We start from the raw sequence: 22,816 nt of genomic DNA, 5'->3' as shown, positions 1-22,816 counted from the left end.
GGTGTTTCTATCTTGTTTATCACTGTATCTCTAACACTAAGCACTGTACTTAGCATATGATAGATGCTCAATTTCCAAATATCCAAAGAGTTTCCAAATGTCACTCTGCTGTTGATCTCTAATTTAATTTTGTTGTTATCAGAGGATATATTTTGTATCATTTCAATCCTTTTACATAAAATGTATTAAGACCTGCTTTACAACCTAGCATATGGTGTATACTGGAGAATCTACCAGGGACCCTTGAAACAAATGTGTATTTTGTGGCTGTTATTGGGTACAGTGTTCTGCACATTTTTATAAAAGACATGTATTCTATCTCTAGGAAATCTTCTACTTAATGCAGGAAACCACATGGTAAATGACAGTCATATGCACATTCTATAAAGTACTCACCCAAGTACATATAGCAGGTGGAAAAAAGAAGAACGCGTTCCCCAAAGATTCAAGCTCTGAATTTCAGGAAGAGGAATAATGAGGGAGAAGCTATAAAATGGACTTAGATTTATTAAGAAAAAGGTACTTCATTTAAAAAAATGATTGAAATTTTAAAGCTGATTTATTCATGAATATCAGGGTTCCTATTCAGATTGGTTTGAAAAAGACAATTTATCACCAAACTATGGATTTTCTAAAATCACATTATAGAAAATATTTATAACCTTATCATAATTAATTACTCACTGTTCAGCGTAATGACAATACCTGAATCTAATTGGTAGACAATTGTGCCTTTTTCCTCTCCTACAATTTCTGGTACCTTCTCATTTCCTGTAGGTTGATAAAAATATTCTGGTTGAGGTGGAACTCTTTCTGAAAGAAGACATTTAAAAAGTACATAATAAGAAATAATACAGAATCACTTTGTCAGAACCTAAGTTTCTAATTTGTTTGTAAGTTGTCTTGCTTCTTTCCATAAGACTATGAGGAGACTTTTTGGTTCTGAGCTCCCTTTTAAAATCAGGGAAATATGGTCAGCTACATACTTTTTATTACCATAAGGATATCACTTGTTTTAGAGAAAACAAGGCTTTTTCATCAACACTCAATTCTAAGATTCCTCATCTGAAACTTGGCGAACTTCTCCATATCATTTTAAGTGATGAAAGCCAAGGGTATATAAAGACACAACTCAGTAAAAGACAATGTTCTTTTCTTTTCTTTAAGGTAATGGGGAGTAATGAGGCTCTGACAACTCAGTTTAAACAGCAGGTACTTGCTATTAGATTTCCTTGAAATTTAAAAAAAAAAATTGCTTTAAAAAAAGATTTAATGCTTTAGTGCAGTGGTCGGCAAACTGCGGCTCGCGAGCCACGATTTGCCGCTCTGTTGACTAATGAGTTTGCCGACCACTGGTTTAGTGGATTACGTTTTACACTTTTTATTTTCCTTTTGGAATTGGTTCTAAAATCTTCACAGGAATTCTCTATCTTATTCTATTTTATATAGAGAGCTACAAAATCCTATTGTCTGGCCTGATCAACTTGAACTTTTATCTAAAAACTAGAGGCCCGATGCACGAAATCACTGCAAAAGTAGGCCTTCCTTCCCCCGCTGCCGGCACCAGCTTCCCTCTAGCACCCAAGGACCCGAGCTTCCCTCGCTGCCCCTGCTTCATCCGGAAGGTCATCTGGAAGGACATCCAGTCTAATTAGCATATTACACTTTATTATTATAGATTGTACAGGATAGGGACAGATGACCTTAGGACTTCTCAGCTACTGTGCCAACTCCAAATGCACCCCCCCTACCACCACGCACACATTTCCAAACACCCAAAGAGCAATTCTGTCCCAGTTACAACACTAAGCCCTTCCCTATATTTTAGCTTCATCTCATCTTTCAGGCTCAATGTTTTATGGTTGCCCAAACAAGACATTCTCTTTTTCTGTTTTATCTAACTGGAATACTTTTCTTTGACTCTCTCAATTGGATTACTTCTAACTTCTCCTTCAGATCCCAGCTGACATTTCAACTCCTTTTGGGAACCCTTACTGATCTTCCAAGCTGAGATTAAGTGTTCTCAAGGGATCAAACTCTATGCAATTGCCTGGTTGTAACTTTAACTTTCCCACTAGTCTGTGAGCTCTGGGTATCTCTGTCTTGTTTATCACTGTAAATCTAACACTAAGCATTGTACTTAGCATATGGTAGATGCTTCATAAATATTTATGAGTGAATAATAAATGAGGAAAGGGAGAAAAATAAGAAACATCCAGTTGTTTATCCAGCAGTCTAAAGCAGAGACATGATGTCTGGTAGATATAAGTATCCCACCAATTAGAAAAGTCCCCACTTTTCAATGCAATCCACTTCTGAAAATGCTTCATAAAATGAGTGCTGAAGCCGAAACCGGTTTGGCTCAGTGGATAGAGCGTCGGCCTGCGGACTGAGGGGTCCCGGGTTCAATTCCGGTCAAGGGCATGTACCTTGGTTGCAGGCACATTCCCAGTGGGAGGTGTGCAGGAGGCAGCTGATCGATGTTTCTCTCTCATCGATGTTTCTCGCTCTCTATCCCTCTCCCTTCCTCTCTGTAAAATATCAATAAAATATATTAAAAAAAAAATGAGTGCTGAAGATTATATTTGCACCAATAGCTCAAAGATATGACCAGCAATGCCATAAAAAAATGTCTCTACCGCCCAGCCAGTGTGGTTCAGTGGTTGTGTGTCGACCCATGCACCAAGAGGCCACAGGTTTCATTCACAGTCAAGGCACATGCCTGGATTTCGGGCTCGATCCCCAATAGGGGATGTGCAGGAGGCAGCCGATGGATGCTTCTCTCTCTCTCTCCCCTTCTCCCTCCCTCTTTCTAAAATCAATTTTTTAAAAAGTCTCTACCATTCCCATAAAAACTCCAATAAACTAAAAATATAATTAAAAACAGTACAAATTACACTCTGACATATATGGTGTGCATCAACTATACCAAGGCCAGTAAAAATACAGCTTTTATAAAACTCAACTAAGCACATTAATACTGAGATGGGAATAATCTAGAAAACACATTTAAGTAAGCATATATATTGGCCTCTAATAAGGTATCCTCCATTCTAATGGACTCTGAGACATTCTAATTTGCACATTAGAATGTTTGGTGAGTGTATTTCAGTATCCCAGGGTGAGATAATCATTTTGGGGTGAGATGAGAGATGTTGAATCTGTCCTGCTTTGTACTTTAGCATATAGGATTTAAAACTATGAGGTTTTGTAATAAAGTCTATCAGAACAGCAAGACCATGACACATAAGTCGCATACCAATATGATGAATGTTTTCTTTGATGACCTCGCATTCTATTGGCCACCTGGGAGCCTGCAGTGGCCCGCAGCAAGAGTAAAAGGCAAAGAGATCTTGGGGTTCTCGAAGACATGGGTTTACTTCACCAAAATCATCATGAAGAAAGTGTCTGCTCCTGAGAAGTGACGAACTCAGCATAAAGGAATCTGCCAAAGGGCAAGGGAATGAATGAATGGCTTCTTTCCTCCTTGGGAACTTCACTGATCAACTAGAACCACTAAGTAACTCTAAGCACTACTAAAATATGAGCACAGCCCTAGCCGGTTGCTCAGTGGTTAGAGCGTTGGGCCTCGGACCGAAAGGTTGCAGGTTCTATTCCCAGTCAAGGGCACCTGCTTCGGTTGGAGGCTTGATCCCTGACCCAAGTCAGGGCGTGTGCAGAAAGCAACCAATCCATGTGTCTCTCTTACATTGATGTTTCTCTCTCTCTTCCCCTCCTCTTGTCCTTCCATTCTCTCTCTCTCTCTCTCTCTCTCTCTCAAAAAAAAAAAAAAAAAAGGCACAGATGTGCAATCCTATCACATATATTTCCTTCAAAGAGATTTAGTACAGGATGATGGCATAGAAATGATAAAAATCAAATTAAAATTTGACACAGTCTATTAAATATTTAAGTGTGAAGTTTTTTTTTGTTTTGTTTTTATTAAGGTATTATATGTGTACATATCTTACCATTGCCCCCCCACCCCACTCCCATACATGCCCTCACCCCCCAATGTTTCGCATCCGTTGGTTACTCTTATATGCATGCATACAAGTCCTTCAGTTGATCTCTTATTTCCCCCACCTCTCCCTAACCTTCCCGCTGTAATTTGACAGTTTGTTTGATGCTTTACTGCCTCTGTATCTATCTTTTTGTTCATAAGTGTGAAGTTTTAAGAATAAATTAGAAGAAACGTTTTTGTGTTTAAAAAAAATCAGAGCTAATGTATTTAAGACATCTCAACCGTGAGCTGCAAATGAATAAAAAGTTATTTAATGTGTTCTATTACTTTTGTTTAGTGAGAGGCAAGAGAGGGAACTTTCAATTCACCCATTAGCATTTTAGAAAAATGTACATAAAACTATTAAAAACAATCTGCAAATTAAATTTCAAGTTCAAAATATAACCATTCAAAGGACAGAGCGACTTTGAAACAGAGGATGATATGGGAAATGGGAGAGTAGTGTGAATGGTCAGGAGAGAGAGAGGAGCTCTTGGCAAGTAGAGAATGAGAAAAAAGGGAGGAAAAGAAAGGCTTTCAGGGAGAAAGAAAAATAAACGAAATGAGAGGAAGAATGAAAAGACAGAAAATAACGGGGAAGGAACCAAGGCCCCTCAGTGTGCTGGTTCTCAGCTCTGGTGGGGAGAGAAGGGGGTGAAGACATTTCCCACAAAGGAGTTTTGAGTTTTCTGGTCTGGAGGGACATGAAATACCTTTGCTCACAGCTTCTGTCTGTTGATGCACAGCTGAGGATAGACAGGTAGACCCTAAAAAGAGGAAGGAGGAGGCACGGTTTGTCTTTCTTTTCTCTGCCCCTTTCCATCCTCCCACCCCCACTATTTCTGTCTCAAAATCTTTTTCTCACTGTTTAATTGGGGGTGGGGGGGCAATAAACATTTTAAAATATGGTGAAGCTGTTCAATCTCACTCATAAGAAATGTAAATCAAAATGACAAGGAGACGCCAGTTTTTCACCTAATGGGAAAAACATTTACAGGTTTGCACACTCATCCTGGCAAAGGTGTAAGTAAACAGGTACTCTCAGACACTGCTGCCAAGAAGCTCAATTGATGCAACCATTCTGGAAAGCAGTCTAGCAGTATCTAGTATGATTTAAATTCACATACTCTTTTTTTTTAAAAACCCTAATCCAGAAACTGGAGAAAAAATTCAAAGGTCATGCTAGCATTTATTGAGCACTTACATATAATTAGAAAGTATAAGAATATCTGCATATATTCAATAGTGAGAAATGATGGTAGCTTGGGCTGGGGGCAGGGAGGATATGGAGTAAAGCAGTGGTTCTCAACCTTTCTAATGCCGCGGCCCTTTAATACAGCTCCTCATGTTGTGGTGACCCCCAACCATAAAATTATTTTCGTTGCTACTTCATAACTGTAATTTTGCTACTGTTAATGAATCGTAATGTAAATATCTGTGTTTTCCGATGGTCTTAGGCTCTACAGCAGCGGTTCTCAACCTTTCTAATGTCGTGACCCACAGGTTGAGAACCGCTAGCAGGGTCACCTAAGACCATCGGAAAACACAGATATTTACATTACGATTCATTAACAGTAGCAAAATTACAGTTATGAAGTAGCAACGAAAATAATTTTATGGTTGGGGGTCACCACAACATGAGGAGCTGTATTAAAGGGCCGCGGCATTAGAAAGGTTGAGAACCACTGGAGTAAAGAGAAGCAAATTGATCTTTGGTTGAATATGTATTTAAGGGGGAAAATCTATTGAATTCCTACCCTTGGATTCTAGAAGAAATCTGTGGAATACCTTTAAAAATTATTTTTGCTTAAGCTGGAATTGGTTTCCACCACTCTTTCACAAAGAGCCTTAACAAATATATCCATCAAACCTGTGTGAAAAATCAATTTTTACTCTTGACCAAAAAGTTTTTTTTTTAAAATATATTTTATTGATATTTCACAGAGAGGAAGGGAGAGGGATAGAGAGCTAGAAACATCGATGAGAGAGAAACATCGATCAGCCGCCTCCTGCACACCTCCCACTGAGGATGTGCCTGCAACCAAGGTACATGCCCCTGACCGGAATCGAACCCGGGACCCTTCAGTCCGCAGGCCGACGCTCTATCCATTGAGCCAAACCGGTTTCGGCTTGACCAAAAAGTTTTAACAAATTTTCCAACAATTCGGAGGAAGATAACGTATAGTATTTTCACTTAAACCTACAATACAAAGTAGCTCTAGAGAGAACATTTTTGAGTGATGACAGAAACAGTGGCCAAGGCTGCTCCTCTGGCTTCTCCTTCGGTAGACCACGTTCTCCGGAATACCTACGGCAGCTGCTCAAGGCAGTGAGGGTTCTGGGGATCACACACTCTGTGTATTACTCACATAGAAGGTTCTCCTTTTCCAGGTGGTCTGGTATCAAATCATCTCTTCCCCCAAAAGAGTCACTCAAGACAAATCGGGGATTATTCTTCCAAACAGGCTGGTGCGGAGCAGAGTTTGGTACACTGCCTCTTTCAGCTAAGGAAAGGCAGTTTAAATTACAGGTTCTGGAAGGCTAGTTACCACCCCTAACACCTAGGTGCATACCCAAACCACTACTACCAAACCCCCACGACCACAGGCCTTTACAATGAATACATCTCATTTTCCAAAGAGTTCTCCCATTTCAATTTACTTGAGCTAAACATCATTTTCTCCATTTCACAGTGAGGAGGAGACTTGAAAGACAGCGTGATATGGTGGAAAGAGAAAGGGCTGGGGAGGCAGAAAGACGGGGTAGCTACTAGTCTAAGAGCAGCCAAGAGAGCCACAACCGTGAAGGCTGGTACTCCAGGTGGCCGTGGAGCTGCTTCGTCCTGAGGGCTCTGCTGACTCTGGCAAACTGGAAAGTCAGTTTTCAACAACTTAGTAATCACTTAAAAAAATGAAATAGTTAATAGGGAAGTTTAACAAGGTTGACAGAAATAAAATCAATATAAAACAATTTTATTTCTAAATACTAGGAATAAAGTTAGAAAAATCAAAATTTAAAAAGATACCATTTCAACAGCATAAAAATATGAACATCTATGAAAAAACTATACCAGTAAACCTTTATTGGGAGAAATTAAGGAAGACCTAAATAAATGGAGAATTAGACTATATTCAGAGATTGGAGAACCCAATATTGGTAAATTCTCAGTTCTTGTGAAATTAGATTTTATAGATTCAGTGTAATCCCAATAATTTTTTTAAACATCACAATTCTAAAATTATATAAAAAGGCAAGAATAACCAAGACACAATACAGCATATCGAAAATTTTAAGGCAAAAACAAAAATACTGTCTTAATGCCATATGGTAGAATTAACAAAGAGTGGTACTAGTGTAAGGGTAGACAAACAGATAATGGGGAAAGGGATACTTTTCAGTAATAGTGTTGGAAAAATCCATCATTAGTTTTATCCTAGCATAACTCTCCCAGTTAATGAAACAACTTACTTCACGAACCCAGGAAAGGTGATGCTGAATAAGAACAAGATGTTACCTTTAAAGTAGCCATAGTACTGGAGGTGATGGTACATAAAGACTTCATAGGGATCAGGAAGAGTCTGTGAAAGGAAAGGCCATCTCAATCAGGAAAGTCCTTTCAAATAGTATGGAACTCTTAACAAAAGGTAGGCAAACACTGTTGCAGAGGGCAGTATACTTGACTTCTGTAAATAAACCAAGTGAGATATTCACACAAATCATTCTGTCTCGGGGATCAAGATCTCCAGCTAGAAAAACGTGCCACCAGAATATACCTTCTGATCTAGTATTGGATTTCTGTGGAGTTCCTGGAGAGGGGTGTGTACTGACCTTCTGCTTTAGCTCTGCTTCCAATGCTGGGAACATGTTACTTCTGTATGGCATACGGAAGACCAGTCAGTCACACAGGCATCCAGCCACAACCCTTGCCCGGTTTCCAAAAGGGCAGCTGATTACACAGGAGAAGCTAAAAAACCAGAACAGGACAATTGAAACACCTGCCGATATTCACCATGCCCACCCTTTGCTTCCGCAGCTCCCCCGCGATTTTAGGAAACCCTGCCACATCACTCCTTTCTTCCTGCCAACTCAGTGTCTGCTCAAACAAGGACCCGGCAGGTTGTTCCCATAATGAGGCCCGGAGGCGTACCTGAGAAATTAGGGAGGGCGACACGTCTTCCAGCCTTCTCCCGAGGCACCCGTACGCATGCAGGCCCCATGCTTTCCTCTCCGCAAGCAGAAAGATACCGCAAGATAGTGAAAAAAACGAGAATAGTTGTCTCGGGGTGGATGTAAAAGTCAGAGGCCCGAAATTCAGGGGTTCAGGGCTTCCTGGTCCGGATAAAGGCGTGAAGGGCCGTTTCCGGAAGGGTGGTGGTGGGGGGCAAGGAGGAAGATTTCCGAGCGCAGAGGGAAGGGTGCAGCCGCCTCTGCGCTCCTGCCTGTCCCAAGCTGTGGAGGGCGCGGCGCCTACGGTGGCTGAAAATCCTAGGCGAGGCGGGAGGCCACGGCACAGCAGGTACAGATGCCCAGCTGTGCACGCGGCAGAGGAGGTAACCTCGCTCACCCGCCACCGCTTTCGGCTAGGGCGCCGGTAGCCTAGCAACCATGAAACCAAAGCAGGAGGGCGGGGCGGCTGGGCGCTTCCGGGGAGCGAGGCCCCGCCTCCCAAGGAAAAGTTGCGCCCAGCTTTTGGGTAATCAATGGTAATTTGGTTGAAATACAAAGCCTGTAGTCATACTCCAAACTTCTTTGCTGTTCCATCTGGTAACAAGTATTGCTCTCTCAGGTAACAAGGAAAGCCAGCTCAACGCCGGAAGTGAGAAATTACTTTCACTGGGCAGGTTGGACCCATGAACCAGGTCACGGTTGGATTCCCAGTCAGGTCACATGCCCAGGTTGCCAGCTCCATCCCCAGTAGGAGGCGTGCAGAAGGCAGCGGCTTAATGATTCTTTCATCATCTCTCTCACCCTCTTCCTTCCTCTCTGAAATCAATAAAAACATATAAAAAGTAAAAAATCAAAAAATCTTTAAAAGAAAAAATACTTTCTACAAAAAATATGTAAGAAATAAAGTTAAATTAAACCCACATATTTTGACTGTCAGATTTTTAAAAATATCAATTTGGTAGGATAGTGACAAAAGCACTGTTGCTCTGTAGAAATTTAACAGCTAGTTGACAAGCCTCTATTTCTAGAAATTTGCTCTATGCAATTACAAGAAAAACCATTTAGCCTTGGCTGGTTTTTCTCAGTGGCTAGTGTCTGCCCACAAATAGGTTTGTGGGTTCGACTCATGGTCAGGAGCACAAATCTAAGTTCAAGTTCTCAGTCCCTGTGGGGGTGGCATGTGGGAGGTGACTAGTCTGTCTCTTTCATGGCAGTTTCTCTCTTCCCCTTCTCCCTCCCTATAAATCAAGGAAGAAATATCCTCAGGTGAGGATTAATAAAAACACAATTTGTATACAAAACGGTCACCCCAATACTTGCATAATGGTAATATCTAGCACACTAGCATACATGACACTGGTTAGGTAACATTTAAAATTACATGCATAAAAATACCAAAATAAACTGTAAACTATTCTTTGGTTGACTTTGTATGTCCCAAACTGTAAGTACAGGGTGTCCCAAAACCATGTATACACACTTTTGTATTATTAATTCCATTGGGTTAAATCTGAAAAAGCAACATCAATTGAGCTATCAGCTGTTGAAGTGTGTATTCATTTTTTGGGGACATCCTGTATGTATTACTCTTATAAGAAGAGGGTTGAAAAAGCACCTTGTCTCAAAATGTTAAACACATTACATTATTTCCTGGATTTTAGGTCAAACATTAGCTATTATAGAGTGCAAGCTCCAAAATTGAAGACACACAGCATCTTCTGGTACTAGAAGTGTTTTTCTAACCCTGCCCACCCTTCGATTCAAAATCTTGCTTTTTAGAGCTGTTCTTTAATGTTTGCCTCCCTACCATATTTGATTAGAAAAAAACAATTAAGATTGACTTAAAATAAGTCTTGGTTACATAATCATGAAGTAACAGGTTTAGAAGAGCAAAAGGACAATCAGAAGTATAAAAAAAGCTTTATTAGTGTATATATACAAATTTACAAGGTCAGAAACTGGAGAAATACAAAGAGCTTTAAAACACAATTTGCCTTTTCTTCAGTTTAAAGTGACTTTTACCTGATTGTGATACAATAGAAAATACAGAACAGTAAACTGCTTTTTAAATACTGGAATTTTATGGAAAATACGTTCACACATGAAAGGGAGGTGAATTTTGGAATGAGACAATATCAACACATACAGTGGCTTTTGTTAAATTTACTGCCGCAGATGTAAGGGGAAATCCTCAAAATCAAAGACCTGAACTTGCTGCTGCCGAAATTTAAGTATTTCATCTAGTATATGAAATGACAGCTATCAATTCTAGAATGTATGAGATAGAATAGAGAGTGTGGCCATCTATCAGCACATGATAAACAACTTGATTTTTCCTAGCACTCCAGGGTGGCAGACTGGAGGAAGAGGTCACAAAGATCTGATAATCCCAGTTAAGCAAGGTAGAATACAGAGCTGCCTTCTTAATTGCACTTGTTCTGGAGAAGTTAATGAGAGAGAGAACCATACTAGGAACACTTATTGAGCCTCCATTAGGCAGGAAAATCCTTCACTTTCTGTCAGTGTCCTCTAAAAACGTGTCACACTCGTAAGCCACATGTTCCAGAGTGATGAGGTTAATGTGCCTAACATGCTGAGTTTGTCAGTGTGAGAACAAAGGCAGCCAGGTCAAGGCAGTAACCTTACCCTTCAGCAAAACAGAAAATTTCATTTCCCAAATGTGAAAACTTTATAGGTGTTATGTTCTTGCCCAGGAAATTCAAAATTCATATGCTCTCCCTCATAACATTTATGGTTTATTGACAACATAAAATGGGTTAAGACTTTGAACTGAACACACACATCCACACACCACACACACATCCACACACGCCCAATAAACATTTGTTTTTTAATTTTTAAAAATATTATGTGTTTGGAGCCATTTTCCTTCTCTTCAGTCTTGCTCGCCAATCTTCAGGAAGGGCTTCAAAATTAGCATTTCTCTCTGCCATGCCACTGTGAAAGCAAAAAACAGATAACTTCACTGGGAAGAAAAAGAATCTGTTCATTACCTAGCAAATAAAAAAAACCTCTTAACTGAAACTGAAAATCTGACCTATCACATCTATGTTCATGAAAATGCTTCAAGTTTCTCAGCTAAGTACCAGCAAATTCTTTATCAAATTTCTTCCAATGGGTCAACAAAAGACATACACACATTTTTATTTTTATGTATCTCCAACAACCATTAAAGCCACACTGAAGGAATAAAACATTCTTATAAAAGTTTCTCTTGGCCACTAGGAGTTATGATTCTTTTTTTTTTTTTAAATATATTTATTGATATTTTACAGAGAGGAAGGGAGAGGGATAGAGAGTTAGAAACATCGATGAGAGAGAGACATCGATCAGCTGCCTCCTGCACACCTCCCATTGGGGATGTGCCCGCAACCAAGGTACATGCCCTTAACCGGAATCGAACCCGGGACCCTTCAGTCCGCAGGCCGACGCTCTATCCACTGAGCCAAACCGGTTTCGGCGAGTTACGATTCTTTAAGGAAGATATATTTAACCTTCAATATACCATAAGGGACCTTTGGACCTAATGTTTTAGAAATTCTCTTTTGATCAGTTCTATTTGTAAAGATTGATAACTCATGACTTAGTCATCTAAAAAATAGATTAAAGCTCATATTCTATCTTGCAATGATCAGAATGGGTGCACTGGATGCTTTTATAAATCTAAAATAATCTAAGATAAATTACAAGATCATTCTGATTGCCTCCCATCATCTTAAATCATTTGCTAATTTCATCTTATAGGAATTCATCATTCAATTCCCAGCAATACTAAAAAGGACTAAGATAATAAAAAAAACTGAATAATGGAATCACCTACGAGGATGATGCAACTGAAATAAATTGTCACTAACACCACCCCTCAGTTTTATTATGTTGCCCAAAATAGTGCATCACCTTTCAAGTAAAAAATGAAGTTTGGAGACATTTGCATAGTCTTTTTTGCTTTTACAAGTATAAGATGAATGCAAAGAGACAGAGAGCGGCACTAGATTCAATTTCATAATCTAGTATTTTATAACATGAACCCGGACCATCTAAGTTTCCTAAAAAGATGTGTAGCAGGAATCTTTCCTGTTTTCCGATGCTGCATGCTAAAATTTATTTGATAGGGTTCTCAAGTGGACAAATGCTGAAAGCAAGTGTGCAGTGATTGGAGAGAAGTAGATATTTTAGAAACAAATCCACTGGAATGACCATTCAAGTGACATATATGTATCAAAAAATGAAAATGTTTTCAATTATGAAGTGACGAATGACTATCTTCTCTCAAAAAAATTTTTTAGTGAGTACATAAAGTATGATACTGTTTATTTTGTATACTGTTTTTTTTTTAACATTACAATTTTATTTCCAAATGTTTTCATATGTACTGTGTTTATGGATGTTGCAAGAGCAAGAACCATAAATAATAAGCTAGACCTATCAGAGATGAATTTGAAATTTGGTATCACTATTTATGAGAGAAGTATGGTCCAGATTATACATGACAATTGAGCAACATTAGAAGAATGTTGCTCATTTCAGTGTACATACCTTTCAAAACCAGGAAAATAAGGAATATAAGTTTGGGTTAACCATGTGTAAATTATTATTAAAATTTCTTTATAAAAAATATTTTGTATTGATTTCAGAGAGGAAGGGAGAGGGAGAGATAGAAACATCAATGATGAGACAGAATTATTGACTGGCTGCCTCCTGCATGCCCTCTACTGGGGATTGAGCTCGCAACCTGTGCATGTGCCCTTGATGGGAATTGAACCCGGGACCCTTCAGTCCATAGGCTGATGCTCTATCCACTGAGCCAAACTGGCTAGGGCCTTATTAAAATTTCTAATAAAGTGTTCTCCCTTTCCCGTTATTTTTACCTTGGTAAATTATCCTATATAATAAAAGCCTAATATGCTAAGTGTCCAGTTGTCCATTCAACCAATCAAAGTATAATCTATATATATAAAAAGCCAGTGTCTGTGATGACCAGGACGACCAAATGACTGGTCACCATGAGGTGCATTGAGCACCTCTTGGCCCCTCCCCCACGGCCCACAGGCTCCGATGGCAGCAAGGCAGGCAGCAGGTGAGCGGGGCTGCGAGCAGCGATGGGCTACTGTGTGCAATTTTCTGCCCTGGGCCTCTAGTGTGTAATATGCTAATTAGACGGGACGTCTGCAAGCTGGGGTAGCGAGGGAAGCCCGGGTGCCAGAGGGAAGCTGGTGCCGGTAGCTGGGGGAAGGAAGGCCTACTCTTGCACGAATTTCGTGCATCAGGCCTCTAGTATGATAATGATTATGCTAAGACGGCTCAACCGCTATGACGTGCACTGACCATCAGGGGACAGATGCTCCGACCGGTAGGTTAGCTTGCTGCTGGGGTCCAGCTGATCGGGACTGAGGGAGACTGGCTGGACACGCCCTGGAGCTCTCCTGCGTCCCTCCCCGACCCTGATCATGCACTGGTGGGGTCCCTTGGCCTGGCCTGTGCCTTCTCGCAATCCGGGCTGAGGGAATCCCCGCCCCCGCACGAATTTTGTGCACTGGGCTTCTAGTATGTAAAATAAAATTAAGGGTCTACTGGATCCATAAGTAAGTGGGGAAGTATGCTCAGTGTTAAAAACCAGTCCTTTGCATAAGATGAGCAATTGATGGGAGAAAGTATTACAATTCTGATAGTTCTGATTTTGAAAAAGGCCAAGCCATAATTTTTATAGATAAATGTTTCTATGAATTAATCACAACCCACCCTACCCCACCTTTGGTCTCTTCTTTTACCTGACCAACTGCTGCTGTTTCCACTCTTCAATTCGCTTCTGTGCAGTTGATTCCCGGTCCTCTTCACTGGAACTAGAGTTCTCCTCTTCATCTAACTCACGCTGTATGCTCTGCCACTTCTTTACCAGAGATGGCATTTTTGTTTTACTCTTCTTTGCCTATAACCAAGGTTAAAGGTCAGAAGGAATTTAAGACATAAAATAAGAAAATGAGTCCTCCATGTGACATTGGGATCTTTTCTTAGTGCTAAGGAATAAGTAAACTTTAAAACCAAAAGAACAGAAAAACAAAACAAATACCATTCTACAGTTTTGCCACCAAAGATTTCTACCAACTATAAACTTAATGCTTGGTTAAAAATCTAAAAACTGTAAATGTAGCTATTTTATGAAATCAGGTCAGAAAAATTTCCTTTAGCCTCCTTATTCTATGGAGTTCAGAACTGTAGCCCTTATCTCATCTCAGAATTATGGTGATCCCCTTTAATACATATGCACTTTTGTAGTAAAGAAAAATACTTGTGATATTTGCAAAAAGAGAACTATATATCCAACATGGCTTGTTCCATCACTACTTTCAGGCTTTTCTGATCAATGGCACTCTAGCAAAGAGCCCTTCCTCCGCACCGTATCTAAAACAGCACTACCGCCAAAACCGGTTTGGCTCAGTGGATAGAGTGTCGGCTTGCGGACTGACGGGTCCCGGGTTCGATTCCGGTCAAGGGCACGTGCCTTGGTTGCGGGCACATCCCCAGTGGGAGGTGTGCAGGAGGCAGCTGATGGATGTTTCTCTCTCATCGATGTTTCTCGCTCTCTATCCCTCTCCCTTCCTCTGTGTAAATCAATAAAATATATTAAAAAAATAAATAAAACAGCACTACCGACGTACCAAAGACCACACACATTCTGTCATCTTATACTGTTTCCATGCTCCCCACCACTGCATTTTTATTAAAAAGATATATTTTTATTGATTTCAGAGAGGAAAGAAGGAGAATGATAGAAACATCAATGATGAGAATCATCTATCGGATGCTTTCTGCACACACACTACCGGGCATCAAGCTTGCAAACTGGGCATGTACCCTGACCAGGAACCAAACCATGACCTCCTGGTTCATAGTTTGGGACTCAACCACTGAGCCATGCCAGCCAGGCCTTTCACTGCATTTTAAAACACTGAACATTTATTTGCTTATCTGTCTCCCCAATTCTATTCCTATATCTCGAAGAGAAGCTCCACAAAAGCAGGAATTGTATCTTGTTTGATTTACTACCAAATCCCAACTTCCTAGGGAGAATGCCTGATAAGTAGTATGCATTCAAAATATACTGGTTAACATGTGTGATTAGTTATGTGAAATTAGAGAGCCACTGTATTAGAAATTGATAAAACCAATGTGTATCCCTGTGTTTTTTAAGAGGAGCAATGATTCTCCCTTATCATTGATGTTTCTATCTCCCTCTCCCTCTCCAAAATCAATAAATATATATTAGCCCTAGCCGATTTGGCTCAGTAGATAGAGCGCCGGCCCATGGACTGAAGGGTCGCTGGTTCAATTTTGGTCAAGGGCACATGCCTGGGTTGTGGGCTCAATCCCCAGTAGGGGGCGTGCAGGAGGCAGCTGATTGAATGATACTTTCTCATCATTTATATTTCTTTCTCTGCTTCTCCCTTCCTCTCTGAAATCAATAAAAATTTATTTAAAATATACTTATATTAAAAAAAAAGAATGTCTTAAAAAAACGCATACCATGTTCCATGCAAACAGTGAGCAAGGCAAAATAGGCTATAAGTAAAAAACAGTTATAAGAGATAAAGAAGGGTATTATTTGATGATAAAAGGGTAAATCCTACTAATACCACTTACAACAGCATTCAAAAGAATAAAATACTGAGAAAAATATAGCCTAGGAGGTAAAAAACTTGTACACTAAAAACTACAAAACATTTCTGAAATAAATTGAAGACCTAATTAAATGAAAAGGAAACCTGTGTTCATGGATTAAAAGATTCAATTAAAATTGTTAAAATGGCAATATGACTTAAACTATCAACAGATTAACGCAATCCCTATTAAAATTTCACTGGCATTTTATGCAAAAATGGTAAAGCTGACCTTTAAAGTCATATAAAAATATAAGGATAGAGATGGGGGCAGTGGCATTTCCAGAGGTAATGGAGGTTGAAGCAGACTCATTGGACTGAAGAAGAGTCCAGAATGGAGTCAAGGGGCCTAAATAGCCAATACTGAAAAAGTAATACTCAATTTCAAAACATATTATAAAGCTATTGCAATAAAAAAAATTGTGGTACCAGCATATAGACCAATGGAATAGAATTGAAAGTCCAGAAATAAATCCATTTATTCATGGTGAACTGATTTTAAATAAGATCTTCCATTCAATGGGAAAGAATGGTCTTTTCAATAAATGATGCTGGGACAAAAGAATATACACATTCAATAGAATGAAACTGGACCCTTTACGTAATGCTATAAACAAAATTAATAAAAAATGGATCAACAACCTAAATATAAGTACTAAAACTATACAACTCTTAGAAGAAAACATAGGGGTACATTTTCATGACTGTGGATTTGTCAAGGCTGATATGACAAAAAGCATAAGCAAAGTGAAAAAAACAACAATAAACAAATAGTAGGTTGAACTTTACCAAAATTAAAAACTTTGCCTTAGCCAGTTGCTCAATGGTTAGAGCGTCGGGCCTTGGACTGAAGTGTTGCAGGTTTGATGCCTGTCAACGGTACATACCTCAGTTGCAGGCTCTGGTCGGGGCATGTGCAGGAGGCAATCAATTGATGTGTCTCTCCCACACTGATGTTTCTCTCTGTCTCTCCCCCTCCCTTCCACTCTCTCTCAAAATCAATGAGAAAAAATATCCTCAGGTGAAGATTAACACAAATAAAATATATATATATAAAAATAAATAAAAGGACACAATCAGAATGAAAAGACAACCCACAGAGTGGGATAAAATACTTTCAACTCACATATCTTATAAGGGACTTTTACCTATAACATATACAGAACTCTTATAATTCAGTAACAAAAGACAATCAAATTAGAAAATGGACAAAGGGTCCTGGCCACAAGTGCAGCTTAAAAAACATGTGGTCTTGGCTGTTGTGACTCAGTTGGTGTTGACCAGCGCACCGAAAGGTTGCCAGCTAGATTCCCTGTGGGGGCACATGCCCATGCTGTGGGTTCAATTTCTGGTCGGGGGTCTGTGCAAGATCAATGTTTCTCACTCTCTTTCACCTTTCCTCTCTAAAATCAAATTTTAAAAAATTAAAAAAAGAGAAGTATTTATAAAAAACAAAAATAAGGACAAAGCACTTAAATAGACATTTCTCCAAAGATACACAAATGGACAAATGGTCAACAAGCAAATAAAAACATGCACAATATGATTACTCATTACAGAAACAAAAATCAAAACCATGAGAAGATGCCACTTCTTGGCCACTAGAATCGGTATAATAATTTTTTAAACACAGAATTATCCTATGACTCAGCAATTTTATTCCTATATACCCAAAAGAAATGAAAACAAGTACTCAAATGCACCTTTATATCAGTACTATTCATAATAGCTAAAAGGGGGTAAAACAATGTCCATCAATGCATGAATGGATAAACAATTTGTGATATATACACATAAGAACCCTTACTCAGCTATAAAAAGGATGAAGAACTAATACTAATACAAGCTACAACATGGATAAACCTCGAAAACATTGTGCTAAGTAAAGGAAGCCAGGATTAAAGGTCACATATTAGTGATTTCAGAATAGGTAAATCCACAGATACAGAAAGCAGACTGGAGGTTCCCAGAGACTTGGGTAAAGAGGTGATGGGGAATGACTACTTAAAGGGTACAAGGTTTTATGCTGAGGTGATGAAAATGTTTTGTAACTAGAAAGCGGTGGTGGTTGCACACTGTAAATGTACTAAAGGCTATAGAATTGTCTACTTTAAAATGGTTAATTTTATATAAATACCATCTTAATAAGACATTTTTTCAAATAAAAACTAAAAGGGAGATTTACTATACCTTATCTTTCTTTCCTTTTTTTGTCTTCTCAGGTGGTGGCACTTTGGGAGCTGGTGGTGGTGTTGGTGGAGGAGGAGGTGGAGGAGGCGGAGGTGGTGGTGGTTCTACAACAGCAGTTGTAGGCACAGCACCTCGAGCCGGGACTGGCTGCAATGTGGGAGCAGTCACTGCCATTTGGACAGGACATTCAGCATAATTCATAATTGCAGAAGCTGATGCCAGTCCTAGGTAATTTGACTGTAAGCTTATTCCTCTTGCCTGATGACCTATTCCTGTTGCTGGATGGCTAACTGATGATACTGCCTGGTGTCCAATCCCTGTAGATTGTTGTCCAGTCCCTATTGCCTGGTGACCTAACACGGAAAACATAAAATGAAACTTTATGACAAAGGCCAAAAACAAGAAAAAGAAGGAAAAGGGAACCGAGAAATTTGTAGATCAACATATCTTTTTCTAAACAAACAAATACGCCACATTTTCTGGTAGCAAAATATTAATTTCTTAGTACTTTAGCATTAAGGTACCTGAACACAAAAATCATTGTTATGTAAATGCACAGAAAACAATCTGGAAGGACACATACCAAACTGTTAATAGTAACTGAAGTGTTTATCAAGTGAAAAGAAACACACATAGTCTTTGCAATGAAAACTCATTAAAATTTCTTTATGACATATAATTCTGGAAACAAAGATATAATACATTGAGGAAAACATTTTAACCATAATGCTTACCTATAGCTATAGCTGATTGGCTGTACAGGACTGGAGAACTACCAATGGTAGCTGATCTCTGAACTACTGCAGTACTAATTTCTGTAGCTTTTCTCTTTACAGCTTTAGTGGAAGGAGAACTAGAGGTGGTAGAATCAACTGAACTCTGAAATGCAAAAGATCCTAGTCAGTGCTGCAAAAGGCCCTAAACATCCTCTTCTAAAATAGAACATGGTGTCAATTATGCCCCAGTCCCTGGAAACTCTTTAGGATGTCAAATGGCATTCTCACCTGGCTAGTTACAATTGTAGTTTGTGTAGAAGGTTTCAATGGAGTATCCTCCTCTGTTCCTGGGGCAGGAGGCTCCTCATTTCCCTCGTCCTCCATCTCTACCTCCTGGATCTCACTATCTTCTACTGGAGGAGGAGGTGGGGGAGGAGGAGGAGGGGGAGGAGGGGGAGGAGGAGGGGGAGGGGAGTCCGGGGGTGGAGGTGGGGGTGGTGGCATTTCCAAAGGTAATGGAGGTTGAAGCACAGGCACATTTGACTGAAGGAGGGTCCAGAATGGAGTAAGTGGCATGAGTGATGAAGAAGACACTTGACCAGAAAAGGACTCTTTACAAAGAGAACCTAAAAAACCAAACACGAGTCAGGGAAAAGGCAAGACAAAAACTCCGTATTTACAGAAATGCGCAATTGACTGGTGAGACAAAATCTGACCCACAGATCTATTCTACACTGATGCCACTGAAATACTAAATAACTCAGTTCAAAATGATCCTCATGGAAAAATAAATTTATAAACCTCATAATGAACACTCACCCTAGCTATGAAATACCAATTTTGTTCTTTGGGTCCAGATTTACGAACAAGTAAGTGAAGCACATCACATCAACCCAATGAGAAATTCAGTCATCTGAACCTATACTACATTTCAAAATACACAACCTGGCTCTAGCTGAGTAGCTCAGTTGGTTAGAGCACTGTCCCATACACCAAGGTTTCAGGTTTCACCCTCAATGAGGGCACATACAAGAATCAAGCAATGAATGCATGAATAAGTGGAACAAAAACCAATGTTTCTCTCTCTCTCTCCCCAGCCTTCCTCTTTCTAAAATCATTAAAAAAAAAAAAAAATATCACCAAACCATAACTAGAAGACAACACTCTAGGTTCTTTTTACTTTTAAAGGTGAGAAGTGAGGAGTGATGTGCATTTGCAGTACTGATTCCGTGTATTTTTAGTGAGCTAAACAAGTATTTGAGGATAACCCAGAACACCCACACAAATTCTATCCAATTTAATTAATGTGGGTTACTAAAGTTATAAAAATCCATTTGCAAGGTGCTATTGTCAAACCTATCATTCCTTCACATTTCTGTGTGAGTTATACTCATTTGTTAAATCACAGCAACACAAATCAGGGAGGGTAATTTTATTTTTGTGATGAGAAAAGGGAAATTTAGGGGATTAAATCCTCAAGGTAAATAACTCAGAGGTGTTTGAAGATGCAGAGGATTGGATTTGAAATTGCTGTTGACATCTGAGTTCAATTACATCTCAAAAGCTGTAGGATCAGCTTTCCTCTGGTTTTGCAAAATCCAGTTAACTACCGTCCTTTCTCTGCTGGGAAAAGCTTTAAGGATTAGAGAAAATAGGAGGATATACTTACTTGTAGCCTTCCCCATCCCTCTTTATCGTCAATAGGGAAGTTTCACAATATATGAAACTATTAGATCTATATCCCAGGAATGTTGAAGGGGATTTTCTCCCTAAAAATCATAGAATTTAGGAGTAGAAGAGACATGAGAAATCATCTAGTTCAACCTTCTCTTTTAAAGGTAATGAAACCCAGGAAGGAAATAACTTGCCCAAGATCATACAGCTCTTAGTGGCCAGTTATGACTTCTAGTCTAGTGCTATTTTTACCAAGATTTCCTGGTGAAATATCAAGAGTCCAAGAGCTTTAGAAATCTCAAATAAATCTCACTTCTCTTGGAGTAGAGATCCAGATGCAGGTACCTGTTAAATTTCATGGTCAAAAGCAGTGGATTAGATAAGGGCTCTATTATAAAAGGCTCTGGGACAAAGATAAGACATTTTACTGTACTTTGCTAAAAATATACCACAATGGCAATTCAACAAAGCGACCACGAACCATTTGGCTTTTATAATAACTTTACTTTTCATGGATCAGAAAAATGACACATTATGTAAGACTTTAAGAATCTGATTCACATGGTTATTGTAATTAGAGTTGTTGTTTACTAAGGAAAAGAGCACTGAAAAAATTCATCAGAAAACAGAAATGCAGTTTTCTAGCTAAAGACTTCAAATATGTCATTAAACTTGTATTTGATTATATCTAATATGAATTTATACACTAACTTTTAGACAAATAAAGTCGTGGTAGGACTATATTCTAATAATATATCAAAATTACATAAGAACTAAGGTAATAAACATTACTAAACTTCCTTCTAATAAACCAACCACAACATATGGTTAGTAAATAAAAATGTCAGATTTTATAGAATGGCAGATTTCTCATCTAGAAGCATAATGCAATGCCAATACAGTAATGATGGTGATATGCTGCTGTGCAGAGGAGCTCAAGAAAACATGGGTTCAAGATTAATAATGTGATTCATGACTCCCAAAGTTAATCAGAATTAAACTTTGTAAATATAAGGCAAACTAATCTTGATAAATTTTGCCGTGAACAAGAGCACTTTTAAGAGTTAATATTTGAATCCCAAACTACATTTACTCAAGACAAAAGCTGTGTCTTAACATTCATGATCTTCTTTAGCTTAAATATAAAGAACTTCAAGAAATCTAGTTTGAATATTCATAGATATCATATTACATAATGCTTTTCTTCATTTCTAAATGTAAACCAGTTGGTATATATTTTGCCATTTAAGAGAACATATAAGTCTGAAGTCCAAAGAGAGATTAAAATGGTATACACAGCTTTTATTATATGCTAACAGATTAAAAAACTGTAAGCTTAAAGACAGAATAGTGCAGGGATACAAATTTTAAATTCTTTAAGAACATATCTTTTCTATGCATCTTTATTTTTATTTATGGGCAGGCTTCCTTTGTTTTCCTGTATTTTCCTAAAGAGAAAATTTTGCTTAGTATTTTGAGCCAAGAGGCCAGTTTAGCAATGTAAAGCAAGAAGTTATTATGTAAATAACAGGTCCCACAGAGACTTTTTTTTTGAAAAAGCAGATATATTTAAACTAAGTGATACAATTCCAGTAAGACAGACATACTGGGTTATCTTGAAATATTGCTCATCTTTAGTGACATGTTAAATTCAAACACTGACTAACGAACAAGGATTAAAATAGAACAATGGAACTTCCTTGCTCCACACAGTGTAGTAATTTTTCTTCTTTAAAAGATGGTTTAACCACTGCTAAACTGACAAAGAGTCCATATTAGAAACTTTCTTTATAGGCTTAAAATAGTGATCAGTATTGCTTTTAAATCCTTAAGACCTACATACAAATGTGGATTCTCTTTACATCAAGTTTACCATATGGTTTTAGTGATTCTCTCAATAAAGATGCTGAAGAACATAAGATGGTTTATCTCTGGCTTTTCCCTACAGTTTAACTTAGTTTTATTTTAATCAGATAGGAATGTCTCAAGGTCTTCCAACTAGGTGTGTCATAAAAAAAACACAGAGAAAATAACTTATTACTTAACTCTAAGGTGGTCATTTTAGACTACCCAGCTTTGGAACATACAAAAAAGGGACATCAGACAGTGGTCAGGAGTGGAATCACCTACCCAGAACCATCACTACTCCTCTTATGTTCACTAACTACAAAAAAAAGCAAACAATAAAACCAAATTCGACTCCATCCATCCATCCATCCATCCATCCATCCATCCATCCATCCATCCATCCATCACTGTGACCAAAAGAATGGGAAAAGTAAAAGTAAAATGGTAAGTAAAATACCCCATAACTTGAGAAAATGTATTTCTAAAAAATAAGGTAGAATAAAACCACTCTTTTACTGTTATAAAATTATCACTGCAGTGAT

At 38.7% G+C, this 22,816-nt stretch overlaps 2 protein-coding genes across 6 annotated transcripts in view; both read right to left on the bottom strand.

Annotated features, from left to right (window-relative positions):
• Positions 1-8,585, bottom strand: part of AGBL2 (AGBL carboxypeptidase 2) — a 42,272-nt gene extending 33,687 nt beyond the window's left edge. Inside the window, exons 1-7 of one of the 3 annotated variants that reach the window (XM_080641463.1) lie at positions 8,151-8,585; positions 7,832-7,967; positions 7,518-7,581; positions 6,373-6,507; positions 4,717-4,770; positions 3,260-3,445; positions 706-813 (exon numbers count right to left, since the gene is read on the bottom strand). In XM_080641463.1, coding sequence (XP_080497589.1) covers positions 706-813; positions 3,260-3,445; positions 4,717-4,770; positions 6,373-6,507; positions 7,518-7,581; positions 7,832-7,885 — 601 coding nt within the window. In that variant the 5' untranslated portion in view covers positions 7,886-7,967; positions 8,151-8,585. The remainder of the gene's footprint in view (positions 1-705; positions 814-3,259; positions 3,446-4,716; positions 4,771-6,372; positions 6,508-7,517; positions 7,582-7,831; positions 7,968-8,150) is intronic. The other 2 variants (XM_080641464.1, XM_080641465.1) reach the window with 2 other exon arrangements.
• Positions 8,586-10,078: 1,493 nt separating this feature from the next.
• Positions 10,079-22,816, bottom strand: part of FNBP4 (formin binding protein 4) — a 38,438-nt gene continuing 25,700 nt past the window's right edge. The window contains exons 13-17 of one of the 3 annotated variants that reach the window (XR_013959098.1): positions 19,041-20,771; positions 18,771-18,915; positions 18,037-18,389; positions 13,960-14,117; positions 10,079-11,128 (exon numbers count right to left, since the gene is read on the bottom strand). Coding sequence is in view for 1 of the 3 variants with exons in the window: in XM_080642412.1 (XP_080498538.1) it covers positions 11,038-11,128; positions 13,960-14,117; positions 18,037-18,389; positions 18,771-18,915; positions 19,041-19,378 (1,085 nt within the window). In the remaining 2 variants the exon portion in view is untranslated. The remainder of the gene's footprint in view (positions 11,129-13,959; positions 14,118-18,036; positions 18,390-18,770; positions 18,916-19,040; positions 20,772-22,816) is intronic. The other 2 variants (XM_080642412.1, XR_013959099.1) reach the window with 2 other exon arrangements.

Source organism: Plecotus auritus, assembly GCF_963455305.1.
Source record: "Plecotus auritus genome assembly, chromosome: 9".
In the NCBI taxonomy this organism is placed as follows: domain Eukaryota; kingdom Metazoa; phylum Chordata; class Mammalia; order Chiroptera; family Vespertilionidae; genus Plecotus; species Plecotus auritus.
The sequence above is the reverse complement of the archived record's forward strand: the minus strand, read 5'-3'. Positions and strand labels throughout refer to the sequence as shown.